At 48.3% G+C, this 27,193-nt stretch overlaps 5 protein-coding genes and 2 long non-coding RNA genes across 8 annotated transcripts; 3 read left to right on the top strand and 4 right to left on the bottom strand.

Annotated features, from left to right (window-relative positions):
* Positions 1–613: 613 nt before the first annotated feature.
* Positions 614–1,392, bottom strand: insl3 (insulin-like 3 (Leydig cell)). Its single transcript, XM_011616593.2, has 2 exons — positions 1,152–1,392; positions 614–1,032 (listed from the first exon to the last, which is right to left on the bottom strand). The coding sequence occupies exons 1-2, from the start codon at positions 1,324–1,326 to the stop codon at positions 842–844; spliced, it is 366 nt and encodes a 121-aa protein (XP_011614895.1). The 5' UTR covers positions 1,327–1,392; the 3' UTR covers positions 614–841.
* A 2,183-nt stretch (positions 1,393–3,575) lies between these two features.
* LOC101062359 (potassium voltage-gated channel subfamily V member 2) lies at positions 3,576–6,335 on the bottom strand. The gene is made up of 4 exons (XM_003975739.2): positions 5,550–6,335; positions 4,833–5,466; positions 4,396–4,521; positions 3,576–3,899 (listed from the first exon to the last, which is right to left on the bottom strand). The coding sequence occupies exons 1-4, from the start codon at positions 6,071–6,073 to the stop codon at positions 3,576–3,578; spliced, it is 1,608 nt and encodes a 535-aa protein (XP_003975788.1). The 5' UTR covers positions 6,074–6,335.
* Positions 6,336–6,942: 607 nt separating this feature from the next.
* Positions 6,943–8,076, top strand: rps28 (ribosomal protein S28). The gene is made up of 4 exons (XM_029831498.1): positions 6,943–7,067; positions 7,355–7,402; positions 7,632–7,755; positions 7,952–8,076. Exons 1-3 carry the CDS (start codon positions 7,029–7,031, stop codon positions 7,752–7,754), a joined length of 210 nt encoding a protein of 69 aa, XP_029687358.1. The 5' UTR covers positions 6,943–7,028; the 3' UTR covers position 7,755; positions 7,952–8,076.
* A 1,243-nt stretch (positions 8,077–9,319) lies between these two features.
* LOC115248039 (uncharacterized) lies at positions 9,320–10,540 on the bottom strand. Its single transcript, XR_003887068.1, has 2 exons — positions 10,010–10,540; positions 9,320–9,687 (listed from the first exon to the last, which is right to left on the bottom strand). It is a non-coding gene; the product is annotated as an uncharacterized lncRNA (long non-coding RNA).
* Positions 10,541–11,097: 557 nt separating this feature from the next.
* Positions 11,098–12,466, top strand: LOC115247987 (uncharacterized). Its single transcript, XR_003887025.1, has 2 exons — positions 11,098–11,395; positions 11,716–12,466. It is a non-coding gene; the product is annotated as an uncharacterized lncRNA (long non-coding RNA).
* Positions 12,467–14,760: 2,294 nt separating this feature from the next.
* Positions 14,761–19,558, top strand: angptl4 (angiopoietin-like 4). The gene is made up of 7 exons (XM_003975740.3): positions 14,761–15,399; positions 15,942–16,052; positions 16,167–16,221; positions 17,685–17,798; positions 17,886–17,981; positions 18,100–18,384; positions 18,469–19,558. Exons 1-7 carry the CDS (start codon positions 14,872–14,874, stop codon positions 18,651–18,653), a joined length of 1,374 nt encoding a protein of 457 aa, XP_003975789.1. The 5' UTR covers positions 14,761–14,871; the 3' UTR covers positions 18,654–19,558.
* Positions 19,559–20,021: 463 nt separating this feature from the next.
* dpp9 (dipeptidyl-peptidase 9) lies at positions 20,022–27,181 on the bottom strand. Of its 2 annotated transcripts, none has more exons than XM_003975713.3 (21): positions 27,051–27,181; positions 25,986–26,073; positions 25,656–25,894; positions 25,415–25,527; positions 25,110–25,283; positions 24,527–24,698; positions 24,331–24,441; positions 24,092–24,220; positions 23,959–24,020; positions 23,784–23,884; positions 23,509–23,686; positions 23,254–23,413; positions 23,101–23,180; positions 22,831–22,983; positions 22,581–22,716; positions 22,327–22,472; positions 22,065–22,211; positions 21,844–21,996; positions 21,403–21,545; positions 21,154–21,265; positions 20,022–21,063 (listed from the first exon to the last, which is right to left on the bottom strand). In XM_003975713.3, exons 2-21 carry the CDS (start codon positions 26,039–26,041, stop codon positions 20,971–20,973), a joined length of 2,658 nt encoding a protein of 885 aa, XP_003975762.1. In that variant the 5' UTR covers positions 26,042–26,073; positions 27,051–27,181; the 3' UTR covers positions 20,022–20,970. The 2 variants fall into 2 exon arrangements, with proteins under 2 accessions (XP_003975762.1, XP_011614879.1); XM_011616577.2 differs by having other exon boundaries at positions 24,527–24,695.
* Between the last annotated feature and the right edge of the window lie 12 nt (positions 27,182–27,193).

The following is a 27,193-nucleotide window of genomic DNA, read 5'->3' as shown; positions in this document are numbered from 1 at the left end:
TACAATACGAGCCCCGAGCTGAAGCACATCTTTACCTGCTTCCATCGTCGGATGAGGTAACGCACTGCAGAGCGCGTCATTTGATTATGCGCATAAATGACGCTCTCTGCCGGTGGTTATGCGGTACTGCATCAACAAACCCCATAGTACTCGTCTCAGGTTTCTGAGCGTGCCAATAATAGGGCGAAAGGGTTTTAGTGCAGTAATGATGATAGTTTGGTTTGTAAAACCCTGCCTTTCCAAAAACTTCTATTTAACATCCATCCGTCCTCTACCGCTTATCCAGGGTCGGGTCGCGGGGGCAGCAGCCTAAGAAGAGAAGCCCAGACTTCCCTCTCCCCAGCTACCTCCTCCAGCTCATCCGGAGGGATCCCCAGGCGTTCCCAGGCCAGTTGAGAGACATAGTCTCTCCAACGTGTCCTGGGTCTTCCTGGGGGTCTCCTACCGGAGGGACATGCCCTGAACACCTCACCAGGGAGGCACCCAGGGGGCATCCTGACTAGATGCCCAAGCCACCTCATCTGGCTCCTCTCAACGCTGAGGAGCAGCGGCTCTACTCCGAGCTCCTCCCTATTTAACATGTTTCCACATACCAATAAAACAATAGGATCGATCGAGTTTATTTTGAATAATGTTTTTTTTAGACTTCTTTTACAATGATGCAGAGATATAATAATAAATTACAAACATCAAATAAAGCATGTGATTTTTGTGCGGAATAAAATCTACAGTGACTGAAGTGCAAGGCCGGAATCATAATTCATGTTGCAATTAAAGCGACTTGATCAAGGCAACTTGGCGCTAATCATCCAGCATGGACCACCCAAACTGAGGGGCCACGTCAGCAAAACTGGATCAGCTCCTTCATGCTGCACCCTTTCTCACAGCAAATGTCAGATATTTCTCCAGCAGTTCGCCTAAAGCGAGGGGAAACGGGGTGCCAGCGAGGCACCAGGGAGAATCCCTCCCCATCATCTGCAGGTACTGGAGTGGGACTGGTTGTCCACGAGGCCTCTCTGGACGTCTCCTGGTCTACAGAGGAGGCAGAGAGACATTCAGGATTTAAAATAATGGATTTTTCAGCTTGAACCAGGTGTAGTTGTTGAAAAAACTGTAAAAGAAACCGTAAATGAACTGATATATTTACTTACGCCGTCCTTCTTTTACGTCAGGGACGCTTCTCCTCAGACGGGAGTTTCCACAGGATGAGACGGCCAGTCGTATCAGGTCTCTTCCACACATCTTAATCCTCTCCTGAGTGTCAGTCGTGCACCCTGCGGCCTCCAGCACCACCAGCAGCACCACCAGGCATTTAGCAGAAGGCATTTTGGGATCGGGCGGCGCTCCTCGGCTGGAGAAAAGGAAAGAGAGCCTGGGCTTGCTGAGCTGAATGTGCGGAGGTTTATATAAGCCCCAGTCAGTGTCTGTTGCTCCGACTAGTCAGTCCATAAATGCTGAAGACGCGGGTTATGATGGATTCGGCCTTGGCGTTCCTTTCGCCAAGGTCGATTCCCTCATTTCTACCAAAACTGACCCCAAGGATCAGGATGTGCAGCGTTTGCTGGTGATAAAACACAAGTTTGGCCATTGAGATAAACATCTGTCGTGACCTGAGCATGTAAACAAAGTTTACATTCTGATGCAAACCCGATGCAACCACGTCGCCGTAATGGCGTTTTTCATTTGTGTGTGGAACAAATGGAAATCGTGGAAACGTCATTGGTGCTACTTCATTGAACCTTTTTCCTTGAATGTGAGGTCGCTCTCCTCTTATCGGGACCCACAGAACAGTGTGTGAAGGATGCTGATGCCAACCGTGCACAAACCTGACGGTGGTCGCCGCCTCAGCAGTTAGGTAGAACCTGACCTTTTAACCTCTAGCTAAAACAGCTGCAGAGCACGAGTCAGCATAATGAGTCCAAATTTCAGTTTTCTTCACCAGGCAGCAAAGCTGATGTGATGTATTAATATTTGAGTTGCAGTTTTTATCGTGCACTTCTGTTTTGTTATCATCTCCGACGTGTTATTGCCTTTTCTACCTTGTGCTGTTTGTTCACAGCGTGTTGTTTTATTTCACTAAACTGGCCATTCTAATTAAAGATAAAGAAGTTGATATCTGCTTGTGTTTTGCCTTCGGTCCCTCTGAATTGATTGCTGGAGTCAGCCGCACGTCACTGCTCACACACTCACACTGAGGCGCAATCTAGCCTCTCCGTTTTCTCCAGTTTCTGGACGGAGGCTGGGCTACAGGCCACCATGCAGCTCTGGGGTGCCCCGAGCTGCAGAACTATGAGTCCTGTCACCCCTGATACATCCAGGTTAATACACCGAAGGAGATTTATGTGAGATCATAGGTTCTGCGCTCAACTCCAGACGGCGCTCCTCTCCAGAATCTGTTTATCTAACGGAGCGCTGGTGTCCCCCCATTACCTTAACCCCTAATGCTATTAGGTAACTAGAGCATTAGACGGGCGGCACCGGCCCTCAGAGAGCGTCTGCTGATTAGGTGAGATGTTTAAAGGAGATTCATAAGTTCCACAAGAGTTCCTTTTTAAAAAATGTCCACATAAAACTCCTTCTTACGCTCAACGATGGCAGAATTTGCACACCACAGATCTTTGTTTCTGCAACAGTGGATGACAAATGGACAAAACACCAAGAGGACGACAGGAGGAAAGCGTCTGCCTGCGCCGATCAGACCTGCTTCGCCTCGTTTATTAAAAGAAGAGTGAATTTGCATCCTGCTGTTCACCGCAGCCTCATTCAGTGGCAATTTCTCAATCACATACACATACAGAGTCAAAGAGGCCTCATTTACTCCTCTAAAGAATTTCATGGATGAAGCATCTTCATTTTGGAGGCTCACTTCAGCAGTGCATTGAAAGCACTAATGGAATATTTTGGGATGCACACAATGACCACTTTTCTTAAGCATCTGAACAGAAAACACATGATCAGGCTCTCAGGGCGGCCAAAATAACACACAACATTCTCCACTTCCGCCCTTGGCTCTGCGAGCAGAAGGCTGAAGTAAAAATCCCACTAATCCTTAACAGCAAAATCGCGCTCCTGATAACAGCTCAACCCCCGCTGAGCCTCCGCCGCCGTCCAGGTTATAGCGGAGAGCTTTGGACTGAAGAACACATCACTGACAGGGGAGGCCGGGCGCCAGGGAGGGTTCTGCACTGGCGAATCAGGACCGCAGAACTCAGAGAGCTTTATTTTCCAACCCCCCAAAAAAAGTCACTTCAGTGTGGTATTTGGATCGGATCAAAGCGGCTTAATGTTATACTGAAGAATTAGATTAAACAAAGTCTGAAATGCAGAGGTGAATGTGAGAAGACTGATAGCACCATAATTCTTAATGCTTATTTTATGTGGGTTGCATCTCAATATCGGCTACAACAGGGAAAAAGACAGGAATCCAGAGTCAGCGGGTGCAAACGTTCGCCTTTACACAACGGAGGCTGTGTCTGATACCAGCTGCCTCCACAGTCGGGCTCCGCAGAGGCAGCTGGAGCCACGAGAGAGAAGGCGGTCCTTGGTTACCGGGCCCCGCAGGTCGGCGCCTCCTCTCAGTCCTCCCCATCGGGGAGGGTGTGCCTCACCGTGGGTCGGTAATGGATCTCGTCGTCGGAGTCCTCCTCGTCCAGCTGGGTTTCGCAGCACGCGTTGCACTTGCGTTTCAGGCGTCTCCTGATCTGGAAGGTGCGCTCGGTGTTGGAATAGCCGTACTCCTGTTCCTTCAGCTTGGCGTAGTAGTCGGAAAACTTGTTGAAGAGAATGGAGATGGGCATGCCGTTGAGGATGATACCGAAGGAGATGCAGCCGAAGGCCACGCAGCGGCCCAGGTAGGAGATGGGAACCACGTCGCCGTAGCCCACGGTGGAGATGCTCACCTGAGGGAGGAGGCCAGGACAGGAGGTGTTAAAGAGGGACAAAAATGGAAATGACATTTCTGACTGTCCTTTACGCTAATAAAGACAGAAGCTCAGAGGTTTTCAGTGTGTTTCGTGTTCAGAGTCCAGTAATCCGTCTGAGTACAAGCAGCATCAAATAAAGCAGGAACACGCGGCAACTCTCAATCTCCAACGCAATCACTGCGCTCCCTTGCAAATCAGACACATTAGACTGTATCAGAGGGGATTAGACACGTGTCCGTTAACAGCTGCCAGCGGATGAACACAAACCAAATGTCTCTGAAAGAGGGGCCGAGAACACACGAGAGCCCGCTGGTGACGTCCAAACTCGCCGTGCTAAAATAAACATACAATAATAAACATGTTTGTCCGTCAAGAAAGTGATTAAATGCAGATTAAGAAGGAGGAAGATGTTTAAAGCGTGCAGTTTGGTGTTTAGTAGATAAAAAAGTGGCGAAGCTCAGGGCTGACCCACCGCGGCCCACCACCAGGCGTCTGGGATGCTGCTGAATGGCGTCCCGGGCTGGTCCACCTCCACCGAGTGCATGAGAGCAGAGAAGGTGAAGATGCCCATGGCGATGAACAGAAACAGGCAGCACACCTGAACAAGCAGAGCACAAGTCAGCCCATCACAAGTGAAAATCACACGTTTTTATAAAGGGAGAAAAGCGGAATTTGTCCAGCTTCTAATGCAGATGTGTGACCTTTGACCTCTGCCTCCAGTCGATTTTGCATCACATCATTATTTTCTGTATGAAACTGATTGATATGGTTTTCACACACAGCCACAGATGTTTACTCTTTGACGGGCATATTGGCTTCTCTGAAAGAGAACCTTTGCGTGTGTTCCATCTAAAATGCTTCTGTAATTAGTCTGGAGGCGGTGGAGACTGGTTTCGGATGCTTCCATACCTGCTCCGAGCACTGGCGGATGGTGAAACCGAAGGCCCTCATGCCGGTGGAGTGACGGGCCAGCTTCAAGATGCGGAAGATCCGCATCAGCTTGACAACCTTGAGCACCTTACTGACTTTGCTGACTCTCGACATGGTCTTCAGATCCTGCTGCGCGCTCATGTCTTCCGCGTCGATGACAAACGCCTCGAAAAGGATCTGGACGAAGTAGGGCATGACGGCCACCACGTCCACGAAGTTAAGGGCACTCTTGACGAAGTTTGTGATGTTGGATGTGGTCAGTAGTCGCAGAAAGTACTCCAGGGTGAAGAAAAGAATGGAAGCCACCTCAATCCACTCCATGTAGGTTCTGCCGCCGACCGAGTAGGCCCTGGTTTCTTGTACCGTGTTCATCGTCATGGCAACGATGGAAATAAGCACAAACAGGCTGGAGAACACGGCAAAAGCTTTAGCTGACAGAGAGGAGTAAGGATTCTCCATCAGGTTCCAGAGAACTTTCCGGACGTTTCCCAGGAACATGGATTTGTACACCTCCTCGTCCTGGTGGGGCTTAATCTCGTCGATCAGCTCCCGGTTGACTTTTAGCTGGTCCCTGATGTCATCCAGCTTCTCCTCAAACAGAATGCGGCAGCACCTGTGGAGAAGAAAAACTATTCTTCACCATCGTGTTATCGATACAGAAATTTTAAAAAAGGGAGCAGCTTCACGCTTAGACACCTTGGACTGTCCTTCAGGCTCAGTCCCCAGAAGGACATCTCCTCCTCGAAGTTTAAGGGACAGATATTGTCCATCACCCACATCACCTTACTGCAGTAGAAGTGGAAGATGTAGTGGAAGAACATGGGGTCTCTGTCAAAAAAGAACTCGTTGTTGTGGACGTTGTAGTCGTCACAGAGGGACAGACGCTTGATCGGATCGTTACAGAGGGCGAGAATCCCAAGCCTGGTTTTGGGATGTTGCAGGACTAAATGCTTTGGGATGTGAAACACCTTTCCGCCTACGTTGAGGTTCACTTCGTTGGAGAGCCGAGGATGGGATGCCTCTGATTCATTTGTGGTCAGAGTGCTCCCATCGAGGTTGTCCATAGATGTCCACGGCTTCACCGAGCTGTCCTGTGAGAAGGGAAATTCGCACTCCTGATCTTCGAGGCTTTGCGAGAAACTCACGTCCCGTTTTACGGATGCAAAAAGACTGGAGCGACGCTTCTTTAGCACCTTCAGTTTGGGTTTAATAGCATCCATTTTGACCGTTCTTCAAAGGAAAAGTAAAAAAAAAAAAGTTTTGCACCAGCTTTTGATCAATTCAGTGAAAAGAAACGACGGTAAACAAGGCCTCCATTTAGATTGAATGTTGACCTCTGTAAAAAAAAGTTTTAAATGGTATCTTTACCGAAAGCTAACATGTACATCTCTGAGCATGCAAGAAGATCAACTGCATGAGTTCGGGATTCAGCCTCTTTACTGACTCACTAATCCTATTGCTGTCCTTTCTGTCTAAAGGCAAGTTAAAAATACTGTTCACAAGGATTAGTCTTGTGATTTAAGGCTTTGAGATGCAAGTGGAGGAAAGGCGGGGAGAGCGATGACAGTACTGCTTCGATAGGATGTTCTCATTAGTGCAACAGGTCAGGCAAGTCTCCATTTTGGATTTTATGTAACCAGGACAACCATTTCTACTGAAAATGTATAAAAAATCAAGCTGGTAGAAGTGTTTCTCAGCTTCAACCTCAAGTCAGCAGGTTGAATTTATATTACATCAACTAAACTATAATGCTCAGAATAATCACATGATAATCTAATAAAATATGTGATTTGAGTATAGTCACAAATCACATATATACTGAATAAAAATGTAATCAATCCATTTAAATAGACAGCATCTTTATTATAATTATGTATTTTAACTGATTAAAATTATGAGCAGTTATTGGATATAATCAATACTAATGGTACGGTCCAAATTCCACCCATGACGATATGTGAATGGTATACGCCAAATCTAAACTAATGGATAAACCATCTAAATTTAAGCGTAATTTTTTATGCTTTATGTAATTTGTTTAACGTGTATTATCCTAATTTGTGCATTCATATAAAAAACCCGTAAAATGATTTTTAGTTTTAAAAAAGACATTAAAAAGTTTCGATATAGGCCTGCCGGGAGTCACGTGACTTCCTTTCCAGTCTGCCCGACAATATGGACGCCAGCCGCGTGCAGCCGATCAAGCTCGCAAGAGTAAGAAAACATTAAAATAAGAGGAAATTGTGTTGATTGGGTCGATAAAACGACATATAAGTCATTAAAGTAGTATACGGTCTCGGAATATTGAGGCTATGTTTGATATAAATGACTGTTTTACGCTCGGTACGTCCATTGCTACGCGATCGGCGTGTAGGCCCGTCCATGCTCGTTTTAGCTAGCTAGCTTACTGTTAGCTCCTAATCTACAAAAGATTTGATTATACCAAATTCAGTCTGGGACGCTCTGCTGATCTAACCCCATTATTTTCTCCTTTTGTGTAGGTCACCAAGGTTCTTGGAAGAACTGGTTCCCAGGGACAGTGTACCCAGGTATGTGTGGCTAATGTATCATGTCGTGTTTACCCTTAAAGACCATTGTGTGTTTAAGTTTTATTTCCACGTTTTGTGTTCTCTCCTCACTGGAACGGAGAAATTCCCTCCCTCCTTCATGTCCTACCAGTTAAAGTAGGGCCCTACTGAAGAGCTGCTGTTATGCTTTGAAAGAAGACGACAGCTGCGGTATTTACTAAGTATTGGTGGAACCCTCCTCTGGTTTCAGGTGCGTGTTGACTTCATGGATGACAGCAGCCGCTCCATCATCAGGAACGTGAAGGGCCCAGTCAGAGAGGGAGACGTGCTGACACTCCTGGAGTCTGAGAGAGAAGCCAGGAGGCTGCGATAGGGTAGGAGCACAAACATCTGGGTCTTAATCATGCAAAAGCTTCATGAGAACTGATGGGGGGCTTTATGATGATTAGTTCACTCTCCAAATGAATTGCAAACTTGTAGAATAGGTAAAATGGCAAATGTTGCATACAATTATGATTGGTATCCACCTTAAGTATTGCAAAAAAAGCTTAATATCGTCTCTCTTTGCAGGGCCCACTGGAACTGTGAGGCGCGAGTCCAGATGTGTGAAGCAGAAAACGACGTCCCCTCCACTGAAAAGGACCGCCGTCTCACTTTTTCAGGAGTTTTGAAATAAAGTTGTTTGTTTCGGATGGGCCGGTTGTCCCGTGTGACTGTTTATGTGGCAAATTTTGAGTCTGCAGCTGATGCATTGTAAAGGTAACTCTGTGGTGCACATTCAAAGTTTTAGAACTTCTTGGTAAATTTAGCTTTAGCCTTTGAATTTGGCAGACGTACTGCAGTGACCAGCACCAGACGTGCACTTCTGGAGGTTCTTGCATTTAACACGAGGACTGTTTGTTGAGGATGGCTTCAAACTTTAGAAAAGCATTGGCTAATTTCATCCTTGCTATTAAACACCATGTGTAAAGTTAGTAGTTCTATAAAAAAAATTTTATAAAAATGGCTGAAGTTTCTTGAATCTCAGACCGAAGGTTTGGTCACTCAAGTGAAAACTGGGGGGAAATACTGCAAAATGAACCGATTACATGCAGGACAGGCATCCATTTACAGCAAATTAATTGTTTAGAAGCTGTAGAACATCCGTAGATTACAGATAAGAATAATGAAGGTTTATACAGGCAAAAGAGAAACGTCACTTCCCCTTCTGTCCACCAGGGGGCACCATTGATCTTTTAAAATGATCACTTAAAAAGAAACGACATAAAAGCCCACATTTATTTCCACTTAACCGACCAATTTAAATAAAGACAAATGCTTATTCTATTAAAACCTTTCTTTTTTTAAAAAAAAAGTATATGGTGATATAAATCTTTGTGCTTTTATTTAGATAGCTATTTTTTACCACTCAGGTTAAACTTTGGCAATTAATGACACCTAAAAACATGTGTCTTTTAATGATGGCTGAGTCAACCTGTTTCCCAGGCAACACCATTCATCAGGGGAAGGAGAATGGAAAGTCAGACAAATGTGGAAACCCCAAGAGAGGATCTCTCCTCAGAAATAAACACAAGTTGAAGGGAGGTGCCTTTTGCGTGTATCCATAGCAACATGGGTCACAGATTTATGCTCGGCTCCTCAGATATGGAGTTCAAAATTCCTGTTCACACTTGTGACCACGCCTGATATGGATGTGTCCTTCAACATCTATAGGTGAAGAAGCAGCCTATAGTCGGAGCAGCCTGTTGTGTCAAGGCCGCGTTGTTTTTCAGAGACGTTTGGCTTCGCTCCAGCCGCAGGTTGTGAAGGAACTCGTGTGTTTGAACAGAGAAGCAGGTCAGTTTCAGTGGCTGGGCCCAAATAATGAGGCGCTTCAGCGGCTGCCACTGTGGCCACCCTGTTTGGCCCTCACACACAGATCTGACCCATTTTACACAATTTATTGGACTTTATGTTTATTTATGACAAAGACGGTGGAGAACGGTGTCAGAAAAATAGGTCTCCTGCATCTCCTCAGCAGCCTTCAAACCTGCAAATGTCCCTTTCAGCTCACGACAGCAGTGTTTCCAGGGCTGCACTGCAGATTCTGCGCATTCATTACTGTTCTTTGAGTTATTGCGTCCAGGGGAGCGAGCTGCAACACGACAGCTTTATTCACAGCATTTTTTTTGAAAATGGCCTTGACATTTATGGAGCACATCAGAGTGAAGATAAACAAGTCAGCGGTCGGGATTAATAGGCTGCCGTGCTCCTGCCGGAAGCAGCTCTGCAGAACCTCCAGCCTGGTTCTTCTCTTCCTTCTGCAGCTGCAGGGAGGACAGAAGAATGTTATTTAGCAGGTTTCACCATCATCAACGGCTCCGAGCGAACAAAACAAGCTGGCGTGGCCTCCCCCGGCCTCACCCACACGTCGACCTCTGGGTTTTCAGGTGATGGTTGTTTACTGTCTTTCCCCCGTGTTTTCGCCCTCATTTCTCTTACGCAGCGATATATCCGGTTAGAACCACCCCACCCCCCCGTCTAAGGACACACCCCGTCTGTCGGCCTGCGAGACAACAACAGCTCAATAATTAAATCACGTCTTCTCGCTGTTTTTCACACCTTTAAACACAAGTTTTCACCACTCACCTGATGGCAGGTGTGAAAATGGGGCCTCCACTTTCGGGTCCCGGCATGCGTTTCATGTTGTATAAATCCTCGAAACAACAGAGTGATTGCGACGCGTCCGAAGTGGCCAGAGGATATCCAGTGACCTCCACGCTGGGACTCGCCCGGAGCGTTTGTGCTTTGTTTCTGCCCTGCTGGGTAACAGGATGTGCAGCAGAGAGGCCAGGGACACCCAGAGAGACAGAGATTTATGCCATCTGAACCCGGCCCCGAGCGGGGTCATTCACAGATGAGGCCCGGAGGACGCCGAGAGGTAACTAGAGGACGTTGTCTCTAGCGTCCTCTCACCTCGCTGGGGTTCTTTCCCCTCTCTGTCCCCCTCAAACCCTCTCAGCTCTGCAGATTAGCCTCTCTTCTACCAACCACTGAAGATGGTGAGGCCTGTTTAGGCTCCGGGAGAGCAAGTTCGACAATCGGTCGCAGTCCCCCGGCGGAAACGTGCAATTGGTGTCGAATCCCAGAGCAATCGCGCGGCTGGAGGGACGACGAGGCAGCAAATGCAGCTTTGATTTGCTTTGATCTCAGCAAAAGTGCAAAAGGGGGCAGATTTCATCTGTGAGAAGGTCGCGAAAACACCAAATCCATTTATTTTCTGAAGCCCAGCGCCGTCGGGGCACAAACAGCAGGTGCACAGCAAAACATGTTGGGACAGGGCGCTCAGATAGCTGACTGTTGATTACAGTCGTAGAGAGATAGAGCCCTTGTTCCTTGCAGCTCTGCAAACACTGTAAAATATACTTTTGGACTCTGTTCCCTGGATTAGCGTGGATTTTGGCCCAGCGCGCTGTAATAAAACGCACTATTGTACGACAAGTACAGCTGCTTTTAGAGGAAACTTCAATCAACCGTAAAAAGTTTTCCTTTAGCAAGTTAAATCAGCTGTTGTGGAGAAGCCAAATGTAATTTATGGACTTTTTACTATTAATAATGGGGCACATTCCTAAATTAGGTTTTATCTTAGCATAAATGCTTGAGAAAAACCACCTTCTTACTCATAATTATAAATAAGTCGCAACCTTAGCTGCTAACGTGCTTTGTTTGCACCTTTTAAAAGGGTTTTATGGTTTCGGAAATGTGTAATTGCAGCCTTAAAAGGCTCAGAGCTCTCTTAAATAACTCAGGTTAAAAATATAACAGCTTTTAACGGCCCCTGCTCGGCTGCCCCGCAGGCCTTCCACACACCGCTGCTTTCCAAACAGCTCAGCAGTTTATTGTTCTTTCGGAGCAGAGACGCGGGTTCATTCTGGACGTCGCGCAGCTGCAGCGGTGAAAGGTCAGAACCCCGACGGTTCCGAAGGAACACGTTGAAACTCTCCTTCAAAACCACCTGCTGCTCAACACTCGACGGTAAGAGACCATCGGGCCCGTTTTTCCCAGAACAGGCTCCATTCACTGGTGGGTGCCCCTCCGGACTGGAGAGTCTCTCCATCCGACCCGTCGCTCCTCTTCAGTTAATTAAAATGAATTCATGAATAAGAACTGTTGAGATCCCTGCTGGATCTCGGAGTCTCTCTCTGTGGTCATCCTGGAGGCCAATTCTTGGCTGACGGTGATGGAGAATCTCTAAAAGTGGGTTTACTGAGAGGTGGTGAGACCTTATGTGGGTTTTTTTTAATTGGACGGTACGGTAAGGCGTGTACACTCTGTTCTTTTCTGCTTCCTGACAGCTGGGACCCTCGTTTAGGCTGCGAACTAAACAGTGGAAAAAGCACAAGCAGCGTCCGGGGATGGAAACAGGCGCGCTTGCGCCGTACGTCGGGGAGCTTTGACAACCAGTCTGGGCGGTTAAAAACATCTTGTGGCAAACAAATACCGACAAGTCGAGAACGACGTCCTTCTCAGCCCCTGTGACACGTGTCAGCACCTGTGCCTGCAGACAACGACACGTAAAAACGTAAAGGTGATGCGAACGCACGTATGTAGGCGCGGGCTCAGCTGCAGAATCGGGGCACTGGAGCAAACTTAAATGCGTCTTACATAACCCGTGTCAAAGGTTTGTTTGCTGTGAGCTGCACCATCGAAGCTTGCGCGGATGTTTAAGATCTCCGCGTCATTAAAAGGCAAAAGTCAAACGTTCTGCGTGGGAACTTGGGCGCCTTCAGATGCAGAACCAGGAATATGGCCGCTCAGGGCCGCCACATCGGGGCCCTCACAGGAAATCTCTCGGCTCCACATTGACACGGCCGCCAGGACAGCAGGATTTTATTGTGTGTGCGTGTGTTCAGTGGATTATCACAGCCTGAAGAACGCCGCACATTTAGTCTCTTACTCTCCTTCAATCACATTCTGCACTATTGACTCACTTTGCCTGATGTTTTGGTCAAATTCAAACACATTCTAACTCAATAAGGCATGACTAGATGATTAGAACTTGCTTGCATATTTTATTAAAGGCATATTTTGTGTGCATTTTTAAAAGTGAAGTCGTTGGGAAATGCCATTTTGTACCACCAGGGGGCGCTCGCGTATTCACTTTTCGTGTAATTTTTTCCACTTTTTGTAAATGTAGAAGTGTTGTTTATTAGATTTTCGTTTTTTTGCAAAAAGATGATCAACTTCCAGCCTCAGGGCGATGTTAGTGCACATGTGCTTTAAATCACGGAGTTTGTGAACTCCAGTAAAAGAGATCCGAGCGGAAGTTTTTGGCAACGAGAGATGGAAATAGTTTAATGCGCGTATTAAACAAAAACGCATTGGGGAAAATGTCCCAAATGGCAAATATGGCGGCATGTGAACCAACTCTGGCACCTGTTTTTTTCTGGACTCTTTCTTTCCACTCCTTCCAACGCTCCGCGCTGAGATTTACAGATGTTCCGCGTTTGGAAACTGGGTGGAAGGTCACCGGCTCCAGATGGGAGCGGCCATTTTGGGAAATTGAATGAGAAGCTGCTCTGTGGCGATGAAAAGGCCGTGTGTCAGCTCTCCCGGGAGGAGGGAACATCGGCTGCGTGTTCCCGCAAGTACGAGGTTACAAAAGTCTAGAGTCATTTTCCGTGACACCTCCTGTCCATCATTCCCGGAGGGGGAAAAACGCTGATTTGCGTCCTCAACTCATCCCTTCTATCTTTGAGTGCTTTAGTTTTACACGCCTTCCCCACAAGATATTCATTCTATATAAATAAAGAGTTTTAGATTTTAAACGGTTTCAATGATGGTTGATAAGTTTGGGGTTACAAAAATAGATGTGTTGTGGGTTTAAAGTGCATTTCTATGGAAGTAGGGCGCAAATGAACCTTTATTACAATATAAACACAGTAAACCATAAACCTACAGGCTAAAATGAACGGAACTAACAAAAACAGACATGTTTGCCCAATAAAAACCAAGACATTTTGGATCTTCCCGTTAAAGACAAAATAAATCATGACGCAGGCATTAGTCTACATCCCAAGCTCTACACACACACACACACACACACACACACACACACACACACACACACTCAGATCTATAAATCCCGATGCCAACATCTGCCTGAGGTTGCACAAGCTGCTTTACGTGTACGGTCATGACAGTCATCAAGCTCAGGTGTTACCTGTGTTTCACCTGTGGAAAAACACTGCAGACCTCAGATGCCCCCCCCCCCCACATACACACACACACACACACACGCACACACCGGGAGGAAGAAGAGACTCGGGGCTGGTAAATAACATTATTCTAAAACACCCTCGGGAAAATCAACTCGGGCTGTTGGCCGATGGCAAATAATGCACGCTTGTTGCATTCCAGGCGTGCGCGCAGTTCCACTACGCGCAGCTTGGCCTCGCGGGGCTGTCAGCCGTCTCCCAGTTACCTTTCACCTACATAGTCTGGGCTCCGGGCAGGAGGGGGTTAAACTGGCTCCTGCTTTGTGATGTGGCCCCGGATCATGTACGGCCATTACGAGCTGTACGTGCGGAGGATCCCATCCCTCTCCCTCCTCCGTGTGTGTGTGTGTGTGTGTGTGGGTGTGTGTGTGTGTGTGTGTGTGTGGGTGTGTGTGTGTGCATGAACTTTCACCCAGTTCTCACAGTCAGACGCGCCCTCGACGGTGAATTGACTTTATTCATTCTTCAAATCTACCCAGAGAGATTAGGAGGAATCCTGACGCGCTGCTGTGTTCGCGGCTGAAATGATCTAATAATCTCTGGTGAGGGTGAGGGTTGGTTACTGATGCTCCGCAGCATCACTAAATCCTTCTGAACTCGGGCTCAGATCAATCGGCCTTCTTTCTTTTTTTTCTTTTTTTTTTTTAAATGAGAGCTCATCAAAAGTCATTTTCGAGCTCTAAGAGACTCAATAAAGGAACAATAGACTGATGTCTCGGGACAAAAAAACCACGATTCAATCTTCCTCTTTCATAGAACCGATTTTATTTAGAATTCGGTTTCGCTTGTGACGACTGAGATCTCTCGCGCACCGAGATCTCTGGATCTCTGCAGATCTCTCGTGCCTGATGATCTCACTCTCTCCCCGCGGTGTTCCCGTCAACTTGATGGGATTATCTGCCTCTGCGTGCACGTTAGAGGGACACATTTGCATATAACTGGGACAAATCCCATGTTTATTGTCCCCGGTCTATCTTGAAAGTCTATCTTGCGTCAGATCGCGTCCCTCCTCCGTGTCTGACATGAATAGTTAACAGAGGGGTGGAGGGTGGACAGAAACCTGAGCGTGCGCGCACCCCTCCCTCTTGTCAGCCGGCCAATGACAGGCAGGGCTGTGAAACTATATAAGTACCGAGAGCGTTCCAGACAGGAGCCTGAGCTCGCGGAACCAAGCTGAGGAAAGTGGAAGCGTGCGCGCACCTGCGACTGGAAAACAGACTGAGCAAGACGACAATGAAGACAACACTGGCGACTCTGACCCTCTGCCTGGTGGTGCTTATGGCCACAGGGTTCCCCTTCGACAGGAAAGGGGGCTCGGCCGCCGGCGGCGGCTCCAAGGAGAAGCGCGTCCAGTACGCAGCGTGGGATGACGTGAACGTCATCGCCCACGGGCTGCTGCAGCTGGGCCAGGGGCTGAAGGAGCATGTGGACAAAACCAAAGTCCAGATGAGGGACGTCTCCACCAAGCTGAAGGTCTTCAATCGCACCATGACGGACCTGGCGAAGGAGAGCCAGAAGCTGCGGGTGGAGGGGGAGGCTCTGAAGGGCCGAGCCCGGGAGCTGGAGGACAGAGAGGGGCAGCTGCTCAACGTCACCGCCGAGCTGAGGGAGAAGGCGGAGGAGATGCAGCTGGAGAGGAGGGCGATGAGCGAGAGGATGAGCCGGCTGGAGGAGAGGGTGGACAGCCTGCTGCAGGGAGGCGGGGTGCTGCCCGACCTGGAGGCCGGGGCCAAGAACAGCAGTGATGCTCGACACATCCAGGTGAGAACACGCACGCTCCCCCCCCCCCCCCCCGCTTTTGTTGGCAGACAAAGTTGAGATGGCTGCTCCACACGAGACTTCCAACTCTGCTTTGCCGTCACAAATGAGGCTGTTTCTGTCCACAACATCGGACTGTCTGTGAGGGCAGCAGAGCGGGGTTGGGGTGGAGGGGGGGTTTCCGAGCGTGCATGAGGAGCGTGGAGTACGTGCAGGACAACACTGAAGCCCGTGGGGCGACAGATCTGCACTTTTGTTCTAAAGGAATGTGTGAATGGTTGGAAACAGATGTGAGGCCTGTGAACCTGGAAGTCCGTCAGCTGGGGCGGAAAATCCCGCTGCACAGCGGTTACGTAACCCCGGCGGGGTCGGTTTAAATGAACAATTATGGGTAACCGAAGCGCGAGGATGTGTCTGGAACGAACGTCCCGTGCTTGTTTTAACCCAAATATCTTCTACCAGCGGCGTTTAGCTGCCACGGGCGTGTTTTACGCACAGAACTGGGAGGAATACAGTTGATTGAAAATGTCCTGATTTGTCATCAGGTGATGCTGGAGAACCAGAACCGACGCATCGATGATCTGTTGGAGCGGATCCGACTCCAGCAGGAGAAGCTCGACAAGCAGAACGTGCGCATCAGGACGCTGCAGAGTCAGGTCAGCCGGGCGCTTCAGGGCGCACTTTTCTATACTGACACGTGCTTTTCTTGGCATTTTATGGATTTCTGAGGTCTTCTGCGATCTCATGGTGCGTTTCTGGACTTTCCCCAGGTGGTAGAGTCAAGAAACGGCGACGCGTCCGTGGAGCAGAGCGACTCACCGATCGGTAAGTAAATCCTGAAGGCGTCCGAAATCTCCTCCTGGCTCTGCCTTTAATTCGACTTGACAAAATCTGACGCCAAATGTGGTGGACCATCTGTTCGGGCTGCAAAGACGCTTAAATGCTCATCAGCAATTAAAGTGAGGGAAACGGCGATTCGGCGTCACGCGGCTTCTCAGCATGACACCCGAATCCTTCCCTTTACGCACAAACCTCAATAACGTCACTTGATTAAAATTCCTCTCGCAGTTGACGCGCACAAACCTCCCAAACCGCCTCAGCCGAACCTTCTGTTGGCCACAGATTTGGGTGAAAGGTGAACCTGACCGAGGCAACATTTCAGTTCGGTCAGCCCGGTGGAAATCAGGAAAAAGCCCCCCAGAGCTCTGACATCAGAGAGAAAAATGTTTCTTTGGCAAAATCTCAACTGGGGGAAAGTTCTCTGGCCTGTCAGGGCCTTCAGTCAGGATCACACAGCTCAGCCAGATTACTGCGCAGATCCCAGGGTTGGGAAATCAGACGGCTAAGCAAAGAACAAAGGGGAGACGCTGGAAAAGTCCTTCTAAATTTATCTGCGACCTTTGTACAGATAGCCCCCCCCCCCCCCTCCCCCTTCTTGCTGCAAACCAGTTGCATCCTCTAGAATGAGCAACCTCTCCCCCGAATCCCTCCTCCTCCTCCCTCGACCCGATCGATACTGACACCAACTCCACCATCTCCGTCCTGGAAGTGTGCCAAAGTTCAGGAGAAACCCTGACCTCCCCCCCCCCCCGATCCTCCTTTTTAATGCAGACTCACAAGTTATTGATCTCCGTTTGCGCACAATTGAAGCCATTCAAAGCCGTCGGTGGGTGATGTCATCCACGAGGACGGGCCCCACGCCTCTTAAGGCACATGCCAGCAGGTCTGGGTCCCCGAGCCCCCCTCCCCCCTTCCTTTGTAGCACGCCTTCTCCAGTGTCTCCCCTGCACCTCCTCAGCACCGTGCAAGCACTCCCAGTGCACGCTCCGGCCATGCACGCCTACGTCACCGGCTTGTTGGGGAGGGCTGTTTGGGGGTGGGGCGAGTGTGAAGGGTAGAATGTGTGTAACTGAATAGCCTTCTTGGCTCCGCTTGGGAACTGGGATAAAGGTCATATTTATATCCACGCCTGAAGCTCCGGCTCTCCCACCAGTGTTATGACTGGAGGTGAGGCTCGTGGGTATCTCCAGACCCACTGATAAGTGCCGATAGTGGTATTTGTGGACACTTGCTGCTCGCGGAACAAGGCAACGTGCTTCCAGGAGGCGCGTCAACTGCAACACGGGTTCGGGTTAGCAACTTTTGACCTGTTTTTCAGCTGATCAAAGTTCAGGAGCGCGAAGTTGAGGCCCTTCTGTTGAATCTGTCATGTGTAAACAGTCAGTAACTTATAAAAAACGGATCCTGTTCGACCGTACTTCATGGTTCCTCCTCTTTTTCCCCTCTAGAAACGGTCTCTGATTGTCACGAGCTGTTCCTGAGAGGAGAGACCACCAGCGGGGTCTACACCATCCAGCCAGTCAACGCAGAGCCCTTTAAAGTCTTCTGTGAAATGACAGCCGGTAAGATGGATGAATTGGACTAAGGTTTGAGTCCGTTCGCTGCTCTGGTTCTTGGTCTGATGGTTCTTTTTATTCTTCTTCATCCAGATGGCGGCTGGACAGTGATACAGAGACGCCAGGACGGATCATTGGACTTCGATCAGCTCTGGGAGGCTTATGTGAAGGGCTTCGGCAGCCTGACTGGTAAATGCTCTTTTAGACTTTAGACCAGGACTGAAAAAGTGCAGTCTGACCCGGTCGGTGTCGTATCAAACGGTGAAAGCAGGCAGACGAGTCCTTATAATTCCCCCTTGTTCTCCAGGCGAATCCTGGCTGGGTCTGGAAAAGATCCACTCCATTGCTAAAGACGGCGGCTACATCCTGAACATCCAGCTCACCGACTGGAACGGTGACGTCGCCAGCGTGAAGCTGCCCTTCAGCCTGGGCGGAGGGGAATCCAAGTACTCGCTCCAGGTGCGCAAAGACGGCCCTTTCAGCCCGCTGGAGCGCTCCCTGGGGGCCGACGTCCTCCACGGCCTGCCGTTTTCCACCCGCGACCAAGACAACGATCAGAAAAACGACACCAACTGCGCCAAACACCTCTCTGGTAAGATTTAGCCATCATTAACTAGTCAGAGTCCAGCCGTGCGCCTTAGTCACGTCCTGACCTGACTCCTCCTCCTCCTCTCAGGCGGATGGTGGTTCAGCAGCTGCGGTCACTCCAACCTGAACGGCAGATACTTCCAGAGTCCCCCTCCCAAGCACCGGCACCAGAGGAAGCAGGGAATCTTCTGGAAGAGCTGGAGGGGCCGCTATTACCCCCTGAAGAACACCGTGATGCTGATCGCCCCCGTTTCAGTCCAAAGCAAGTCATGAGGAGGAGAGAGACCAAGAGAAGCAGACCAAAACAAAGAGAAAGGGGGGAGGGGAGTAGATTCCCCACTATTCTGTCTTCTCCTTTTTGCCCGGTTGTCTCCTGGTGAGAAGATCTTATTCCCGGCCCTCACACTGAACGAGTTCCGGGTCTCATTGCTGGATTCCAGTAAGGAACCAGAGAGGGAACCATTAGAGCGGTGGTGGGAATTCAGGCAGAGGCCGAGGGAGCCTCAGCCCGCCGGCTGTGCCAGAAATAATCGGAAGCAAGTCTCGACTTATCACCTGTTGTGTCAACTCTGATTCCCGAGCGTGTCAGCAGCTCCGTCTGGGACGGCCGGTGCTCCGTTCCCCTGATTCTGCCAAGCACGCACAACTGGCTCAACCCAAAGGGACGAGCCGTTAACGCCTCAAATGTGGACCAAACGGCTGATTTGCCCCATAAATGTGAGATTTGCACCCAAAGGCATTATGTAAAGTAATAAATCACTGTACACTGGGATTGTGACGCACAGACCCGCGTTCAGAGGTAGTTTTGTCGGGCACTGACCATACTGACGGTTTTTCAACCTGAAATGTTGGAACCAGGTGAAGTTTGTTCTTCTTGAGTTTGTCTATAGACTGTTTTGAGTCATATTGACTCGCCTTAACAGCTGACATCATTTTATATGGCGTGCATGGGGGAATGTCATGTCTTTTTAGACACGTGTGATAGCTTCTATTGTCCTTTAGGTGTCCAATCTTCTTATTTAAATGCTGTACAAAAACAAGTCAGTATACTGTATGCATTCTATGGCACTGCCCGTTTGTAATTTATATTGGTTGTTGTTTACCGGTTGTACATTTTTTATGGGTTTTTTTTTTTTTCTGGGGCTAGAATGAGCCAATTAAAGTTATTTAAAATCAAATGCGCCTTTTGTCTCTTTATAGTCAAACGCATGAAAGGAAAAATAATAAACTAAAACCGAAAAGTCCAAGTCGGCCTTTCAATTCGTGCACATTTTGCCACAAACAACCACGGAAACCACTGAGGAGGTGGAGGCCAGTTTATCGGGCTTAACCGCTTTACCGGGAATCAAACCTCAGGTGTCAGCTCAAATTTCTCAGGCAGACACTTTCTACCTCACAGGCGGCCAAACCGTCCGTGCACGCGAGCCCGGTTGGATCCTCTCAGCCCTGATCTTGGTCGGGGATCAACCTCTGCAGCGGATGGCGTGATGGCGCCCTGGCGTGACTTATCCGCCGGTCATCTGGTGAAAGTCGATTAAACCCGGCGGGCGACGCTTTTACCTGCTGCAGATGAAGGAAAAGGTGAACAGAACGACCGAGGCCCCGTCGCACAAGCAAAGGAAAACTGCAGCAGGAGCGGCGTGTGTGATTGATCCATACATTTGTTTATTACCATGTACAAATTGTATTTTTCGGTGGTACAAAGCTGTTGTAAGACTCTGGTGCTCACCCTCCTGTTGTCTCTATTGCAGTAAAAAATGAAATACCAGCATGAACAAGAGTCAAGAGGTACTTTGGCAAATATAAATTATGTGTTAAGAAGGCAAACAGACACTTTGAGCGGTGTGACATGAGGGGAGGAACGAGCACAAAAGGAGTGACCTCAGGCGGCACTCGCTTAAAAGAAAAATGAATAAAAATCCATAAAATGCTTTATTTTAAACAACACACTTAAAATAAACCGACAGATGAAGAGATTATTCTTCAGGACTGCAGAATCTATGTATGGATATTGATATGAATACTGTTGATTTAGCTATGTATGAGGGGGACGTATAGAGGGAAGCTGATGACACGATTGTGTGCATTTTCCATCAGTAAATATATCAGTAATCTCGTTCCTACTGCTCACTGAAGTGGAGAAAACAAAAGGATTAAAAAAAAAAAAATAACCCAACATAACGTTTGGCAAAGTCCGTCAGTCACGGAGGTGAAGACATGAGTGGGAGATGTGCGACACAGCCTGCAATTTTTGTTTTTCCTACGTGTCCTTGTCTTTGTTCAGCTGAATGTCTTTGCTCGTGAAGCGACCCCAGACGTTTCGAAGGGGCCGGGGGAGGAGGAGGAAGGGGGGAGGGGGGGTATGGAGGCCAGACAGCGAAGGAGCGAGAAACAGAAGACGCATCGAACGAGAGAAGAATAGAGAAGTTAGGTGGAAAGTTAATAGGGGCGAGTGGCTAATACGCCCTGGGGGTGTGATGTTGTTAGAGGATGGGGTGGGGGTTCTTTTCTTTCCTGGAGGGGAGGAGGATGGCGGACGCGGACTAAAGGGGTAAAAAACAGGATTTCACTTCTCCCCTGCCGTGACATTTCAGAGGTATTGTTGTAGAAAGTGCAGCAGCATTATCTCGTAGTGCTCTCCAGACTCTGGGCAGCGAATACTGTGTCGCTCGTTTGGGTAGACCTGAGAAAACAGGGGGAGCAAAGGTGCTCTGGTTAAAAATACACACAAAATGGCAGCTATTTGCTTTTCTAGCGTGGCTTTGACGCTAACCTGAAGCTGGTAGGGCTTCCCAGCACGGATTATCTGCGACACTAGAAAATTGGTGTGAAAAAAGTGCACGTTCTCATCTAGAAATCCATGGAGAATTAGCAAGCGGTTGGGTCTGGAATGACAAGGATCATCATACGTATTAATGTTATATAAAAAAATGGTGTACATACAAATAAAGTGCAGCGCATCCACTCGGGATCTCAGAGTCCAAACACTAATCGTCCTTTTGCTAAGAGCCTGTGTACGTACTCGCTGGGCAGCTTGTCCACATGCAAGGCCACAGAGCCTTCTTCATAGCCCTGCTGGTTATTCTCAGGCACGTCCATGTAGCGCTCTGTGTAGCCTGTGTCGTACGCCATCCACACGGTCACGGGAGCACCTGCAATAGCCAACTGCCAGCAAAATAAAGAAAATTAACAGATACAGAATTATTTTGATGTATGTGTGTGTGTGTGTGTGTGTACAAGATTGTCCTTAATCCTTTTTGTATCATAAAAAGGATTCTATTGTTACTGAATAATTTCAGTAAATGCAGTACAACAGCGACACCACATGGATACATGTGGTAACTACATACTTTTGACTGCAGTTCCACAGCAAGAAGAACCAGACCAGAAACTTGAGGGGAAAACAAACAAGGCCTCTTTTCTTGAACCGGAACACGAGATGAGGAGCAAAAAACATCTTTACCTTGAAGACATTAGGTCGCTGGATGAGGCCCATTAGAGAGAGGAAACCACCGTAAGACCAGCCGTGAATGGCAACTCGGCTCAGGTCAACAAAGTTAAACTTCTGCGCCACATACTGCAGCCCCTCCACCTGGTCTTCGATCTCCACTTGACCCTAAAGAGAAGAAAAACAAAAAGCAATGAAGGACAGTGTTTAAATACTTGAATTCCCTGAATGCTCACCATTTTGTTCTTCAGTGCAGCTTCAAATTCCAGGCCCCTCTGACATGAGCCCCTCCCGTCAATGACGACCACAGCGTAGCCCAGAGAGGCCAGCGTGTTGAGCCGAAGGTATTTCATCCCTTTGAAGGAGTTGTTCACCAGTTGTACCTTAATGTACAAATTCTATATTACATACTCATCAAGTTTAATGTAACATAAGTTAAAAGAACAATGCAACACTCAAACTAAAAGAATGCTAAGCTAACAGCAGTCATGAGCAGACCTGTGGGCCGCCATACACAAACAGGACGGTGGGGTGTTTCCTTCCAGGCTGCAGGCTGTGAGGCTTGTACACCATCCCATAAAGCTGGAAGCCGGACTTTCCCTGAAAGTCAAAGATCTCAGGCGGACTGTAGTCTCCCGGGCAACCTGATGGATACAGAGGACAAGATGGACAACCTTCAAGAGTCAACCGAGCCGACTAATAAAAGACTGTGGATCTTATAAAACACCTATTTAACCCAAAGCTTGGGTTACCTGATGATTCCATCATGCTGGCCCAGAACTCAGGAACTATATGTAGGGGGTCACTTTCTGAGCTGTTCAGTTTGTAAACGTGAACACAGGGAGGCGTGCACACACTGCTGTAGTGGCTGACAAAGAAGTCAAAGTTCTGCCAAATAAGAAAGAGAATTAAAACATTGTCTTGTGTTATTTATAGAAAAAAAGCTAACACAAAGCTGAGCTGAGCTAGTGTGAAACATTAGAGCGCAGTGATTTCTTTTACCTGGCTAACAGAGCAGCTATGAGAGAAGCCGGGCTTTGTTAATCTGACCACGTCTCCGGGAGAATCGTAGCTGACCACGTAGAGGTGATGCTCCAGAGGGGTGTCTCTGGTGCCCTGGAAGTACACTAACTTGGACGTCTCGTTCACCCAGATCTGACCAGAGAGAAACCAGCGATGACACGAGGTCAAAAACAGAACAGCCGCGACAAAACGCTGCGCGAGCTGTTCCTGGGGCCTCCATGTCCGTCGGCGGTGGACGGAGGGACTGACCTTGGAACCGTGTCTCGCCAGGACTTCCCACTCTCCACTTGTCAATGTGACCTCCTCCTTGATTGCACATTTGAAGTCTCCTACAAAAACAGACGATTCTAGTTACAGGAGAACCTTCTCGGGCCAAAGGTCAGTGGCGGCGGCGTCGGTTACCCTCGGTGTGCTGATAATCTCCCGCCCAACAGTGGCAGCCCGGGTGTAACAGGGACGTGATTTTATACAAATGGCTGAAACCCGTTTTCGACTCATTTACCCAAATGAAGGTGAACTCGTCTTCTGTCGTTTGAACAAATGGATAGAATATATCGTGAACCTAAAAAAAAAAAAAAGGAGCAGGCCGTCGGGAAATCAACAGAGAGGACGGGTGCATCACCGGCCAGAAATTCCCCTTAAATACAGAAACATTACATTGATCCAGACGTCCGTGGTCTCCTCATAGATGACGTATGGCTGCGTGCTGGTGGGCACGGCGTCCAGACTCTCCTGCCTCCGAGCCGGGTCGTCCGTCACGGGGATGAAGAAGGCCGGGGGCAGCAGCACCAGCTGTAGCTTCCTCTGACTGCGGTCCAGAAGCGCCGCCCAGCCGCTACAGAGCGCAAATACAAAGAGAACCAAACAGCGTAGCACCGAAACGCGCTTTTTCCGCGGCGCCGCCATCGAGCCGCTCAAACTGCGTGACTCACTATTTGCCGTCGAGAGTCCAACCGACTCTGGCGATGTATTCTGTGCCTGGAAACAAGGAGGTGAACGGGACGGCCAATTCTTTGTCTTGTGTGCTCACAATCTGGAAGCACACACACGTTAGAACCGTTTGAGCGTCGCTCTGCAGCCGCGACACTGCAGCGAGGACCCACTCACTCTTCCTTGGTGATCCGTCTTTATCTCCGCCAGTTTTATGGTAGCCTGGGGGTTTTTGCTACCTGTCAACGTATTAAAGATTAGCTGAGAGAACTATAAAGAACTAAAAGAAGACTGAGGGAGCTGCTCCGACCTGTGCGTGGATATCTGTACGCGTCTGCTTTCCTCTCCTCCAGAGCTGGAGAGGGGACGTGAATGATCTCCACTTCGGTTTCATCCACCTCTTCATAGAGGAGGAACGCCGTTTTACCCCCGTCGGAGTCTGTTTGGGGGAGAGCGCTCGTCAGTCTTGCACATTCCTCACGGATGTGTTGTTTGAACATCAATCCCGAGGGTTTGACGGAATGTGACACATGACTGCAGGTCGCTGACCTTCCACAGCTGAAGGACTCCACCAGTAACCCGTGAAGCGGTCAAACTCCTCTTGGATGACAAAGGTTGCCACGCCGGCGGACTTTGGGTCTTCTTTGACGCTGTCCACGCCTGAGAATCATTGGGTGAAAAGATTCCATTCATGAGTTCAACACAGTGCTGAATACAGACGTGAGCTCGTGGTGAAGAGTCAGACCTTTGTGGCAAAACGTGAGCCTCTTTTCCTCGCCGGTCTTGATGTTGGCGACCCACAGGTCGTTGTTGTTGATGAAGGCTATGAAGTCGGGATTCGCAGGGCAGATCTTGGGGTCCATGCGCGTCCCCGAGCACTGGGTCTTGATCTCCACAGGCTTTACAGGAGCGGACTGCTAAAAAAACGGGAACAATCTGAGTCAGCGGCAAAGTAAAATGTGGTGAAAACACACGGGAGCGTCTACGAGTTCCCAGGGATATGAGCAACGTGCATATTCTGTAGCTGAGAGAACAACGACTAGATCATCAGAAAACCGAGGAGGCAGACGCACGGGAAGGTTCACATACAGGGAGATTCTAAAACCAGAGCTACAAAGGTCACATGACCTTTTGAGGATTTTTCCTCCCTCTCATCAGCACCCGTGATACCATCTTCATGCATGATCTCCTCCCCACCCCGGTCTCAGGACAAAGCTTTATTCGCTCATTAACACAGATTCCAGCCACGGCACTCTGGAATATTTGTGATTTTACTCCTAATTTAGGGAAAAAAACAACAACCAACAGACAAACAGCAGCCTACTCACAATGAAGCTATTGTGTCCTCCGTCCTGACAGTAGAAGAGGCTGTTGCTGGCCTGGAAGAGGAACAGACCTGTCTGGGCGTGATAGTCATACGAGGTTATGCCGAAGGCCCCGAGACGTTTCCGCTCTCGCAGCAGCTCCTCTTCTCGAGAATAGGCCCCTTGGTGAGGTGTCGCCTGTCAGAAGGGAAACATGCTGTGTTAGCTTAATGTTCAGATTGGGCTCGGAAACAAAAGGAAAAGCGTAGATGTGAGCTCAAGTTGCTTCACCTGGATTTGGCTGCAGAAGAGAGCGGAATAGAACTCACCTGGAAGTGATCTAACATTTGTTTCCATGACAACACTAGGAGGGCCTCTTTGCGGACTTTCTTGGGGATTTCTGAGTAGAGTAATGAGTTTTCTCTGCTACCATAAGGCATTCCTGCACAAAGACAGATGGAATTTGATGGGCCAATTATTCTGCTGCTCTGAGCAGGGGAACGGGACTCGTAGCGCTATTAAGAGGAATGCAAATTTTATTCTACAGATATTTGAATCCAAACAGCTCACCAAGGTAATACAACCGGTGAGAATGGGGTCCGTTCTCATCCTTCTTCTGTACAAACTGGAAGTCATGCGGAGCCTTATTAGCGATCATGCCAGAATTTTTCCTGCTACAGTGGATAATGTCGCGGAGGCCCTCCCAGGAGTGCTTCTCCACAAAGAACTGAGACGGGACATCCTCCATTTCCACCACTTCTGTGCTGTCCGTAAGGCCGTCCACAGCCGTCATGCTAACTGTCACACAGCTGAAGGGCGAGAGAACGGATAATACCTCAAATACACATGTCTTCATCATGGACCTAATCATGAATAAATGCTGTTGAAACACCACTGTACCTTTTCCAGAAACCTTCTTTATTGTCACAAAGTTTTACCTTCTTGACTCTATGCATTCAATGGTCCACACACCACTGTGTAATTCAACCTAAGCACAAAGCATGCAGGAGTTATTTCAAAAGGCCTGAATAAACAGAACTAATTATTCCCCTACTGATCTTGATTGCTCGGGTCAACTGGAGGTCAAGAACAGATTATAAACAACCACATTCTTTCCTTCAGACCAGAGTTGTGGGATTAGTGACGGAAACAACAGTTGGGCAAAAATAAATCACTTTAAATGACATAATGGATTTTATTTTCTCACGTTAGTGGTTATTCTGACGCTGAGATTTAATGTGTAAAGAAAATTACATATTCAGATTTCACATATAAAACACGTCACATGTTAACTCGTCACCTGGAAGCTTCTTGTTTTGAAGCTCACAAAACGATGGTAGAGATGGTAATTTAACCGCAAATGGGATCGATGTGACTTGGCAAATAAAATGGATCTTTTCTACAGACCCTAATAGTGAAAGCAAACCATTTATGTACTGAACTTAAAGCCAGCGAGGCCTCATGAAATGCATGTTAAGTTGCAGCGTTCCATTTTAACGTGCGGCTTTCAGGAGACACAGAAAGGACCTGTTTCACTTTAAATGCCCACTTCGACATACTTAACATGTCGTCGAAATGGGAAAAATCGCTTCATGTGAACACTTGGCTCACTGACAATAGATCTTTGTTCTCGTCTTTTCAACTCATTCACAGTGGAGAAACACCGGTAAATTCATGTGTCATCATTTCCAACAATAATAAGTCTACCGACATTTGGCAGCGAATAGCGCGACCCGAATCCCATAGAAAACGACTGCTATCACTTCGTGTCTCCGAAAAAAAATCTTACTTAGATAGATTTTGACATGACAGCTCCCCTCTGTCATTTTCGCTCTAACGCTAGCTAGCGTTAGCCCTGTGTTAGCCATAAGCAAGCTAGCCGCTAGTTAGCGGTTTCAAGCTGTAAAAACAAAGGCGTAGACGACCGTCGCAGCAAAACAAGTGGGGGTTAAGGTAAATACTTACCAATTTGGCCACCGTTTCTTTAACCAAGTCAAATACTATATTAGCTTGGTGTCAATAAACAGATTGTGTAACTGCTAGTGGTTGTATCCATGGCCCAGACACAAGCTGTCGGTGGCTTTCTGAACGTGAAGGGGGAACCTTCG

This window comes from Takifugu rubripes, chromosome 22 (genome assembly GCF_901000725.2).
Source record: "Takifugu rubripes chromosome 22, fTakRub1.2, whole genome shotgun sequence".
NCBI lineage: Eukaryota > Metazoa > Chordata > Actinopteri > Tetraodontiformes > Tetraodontidae > Takifugu > Takifugu rubripes.
This window is presented reverse-complemented; position numbering and strand designations above follow the sequence as displayed.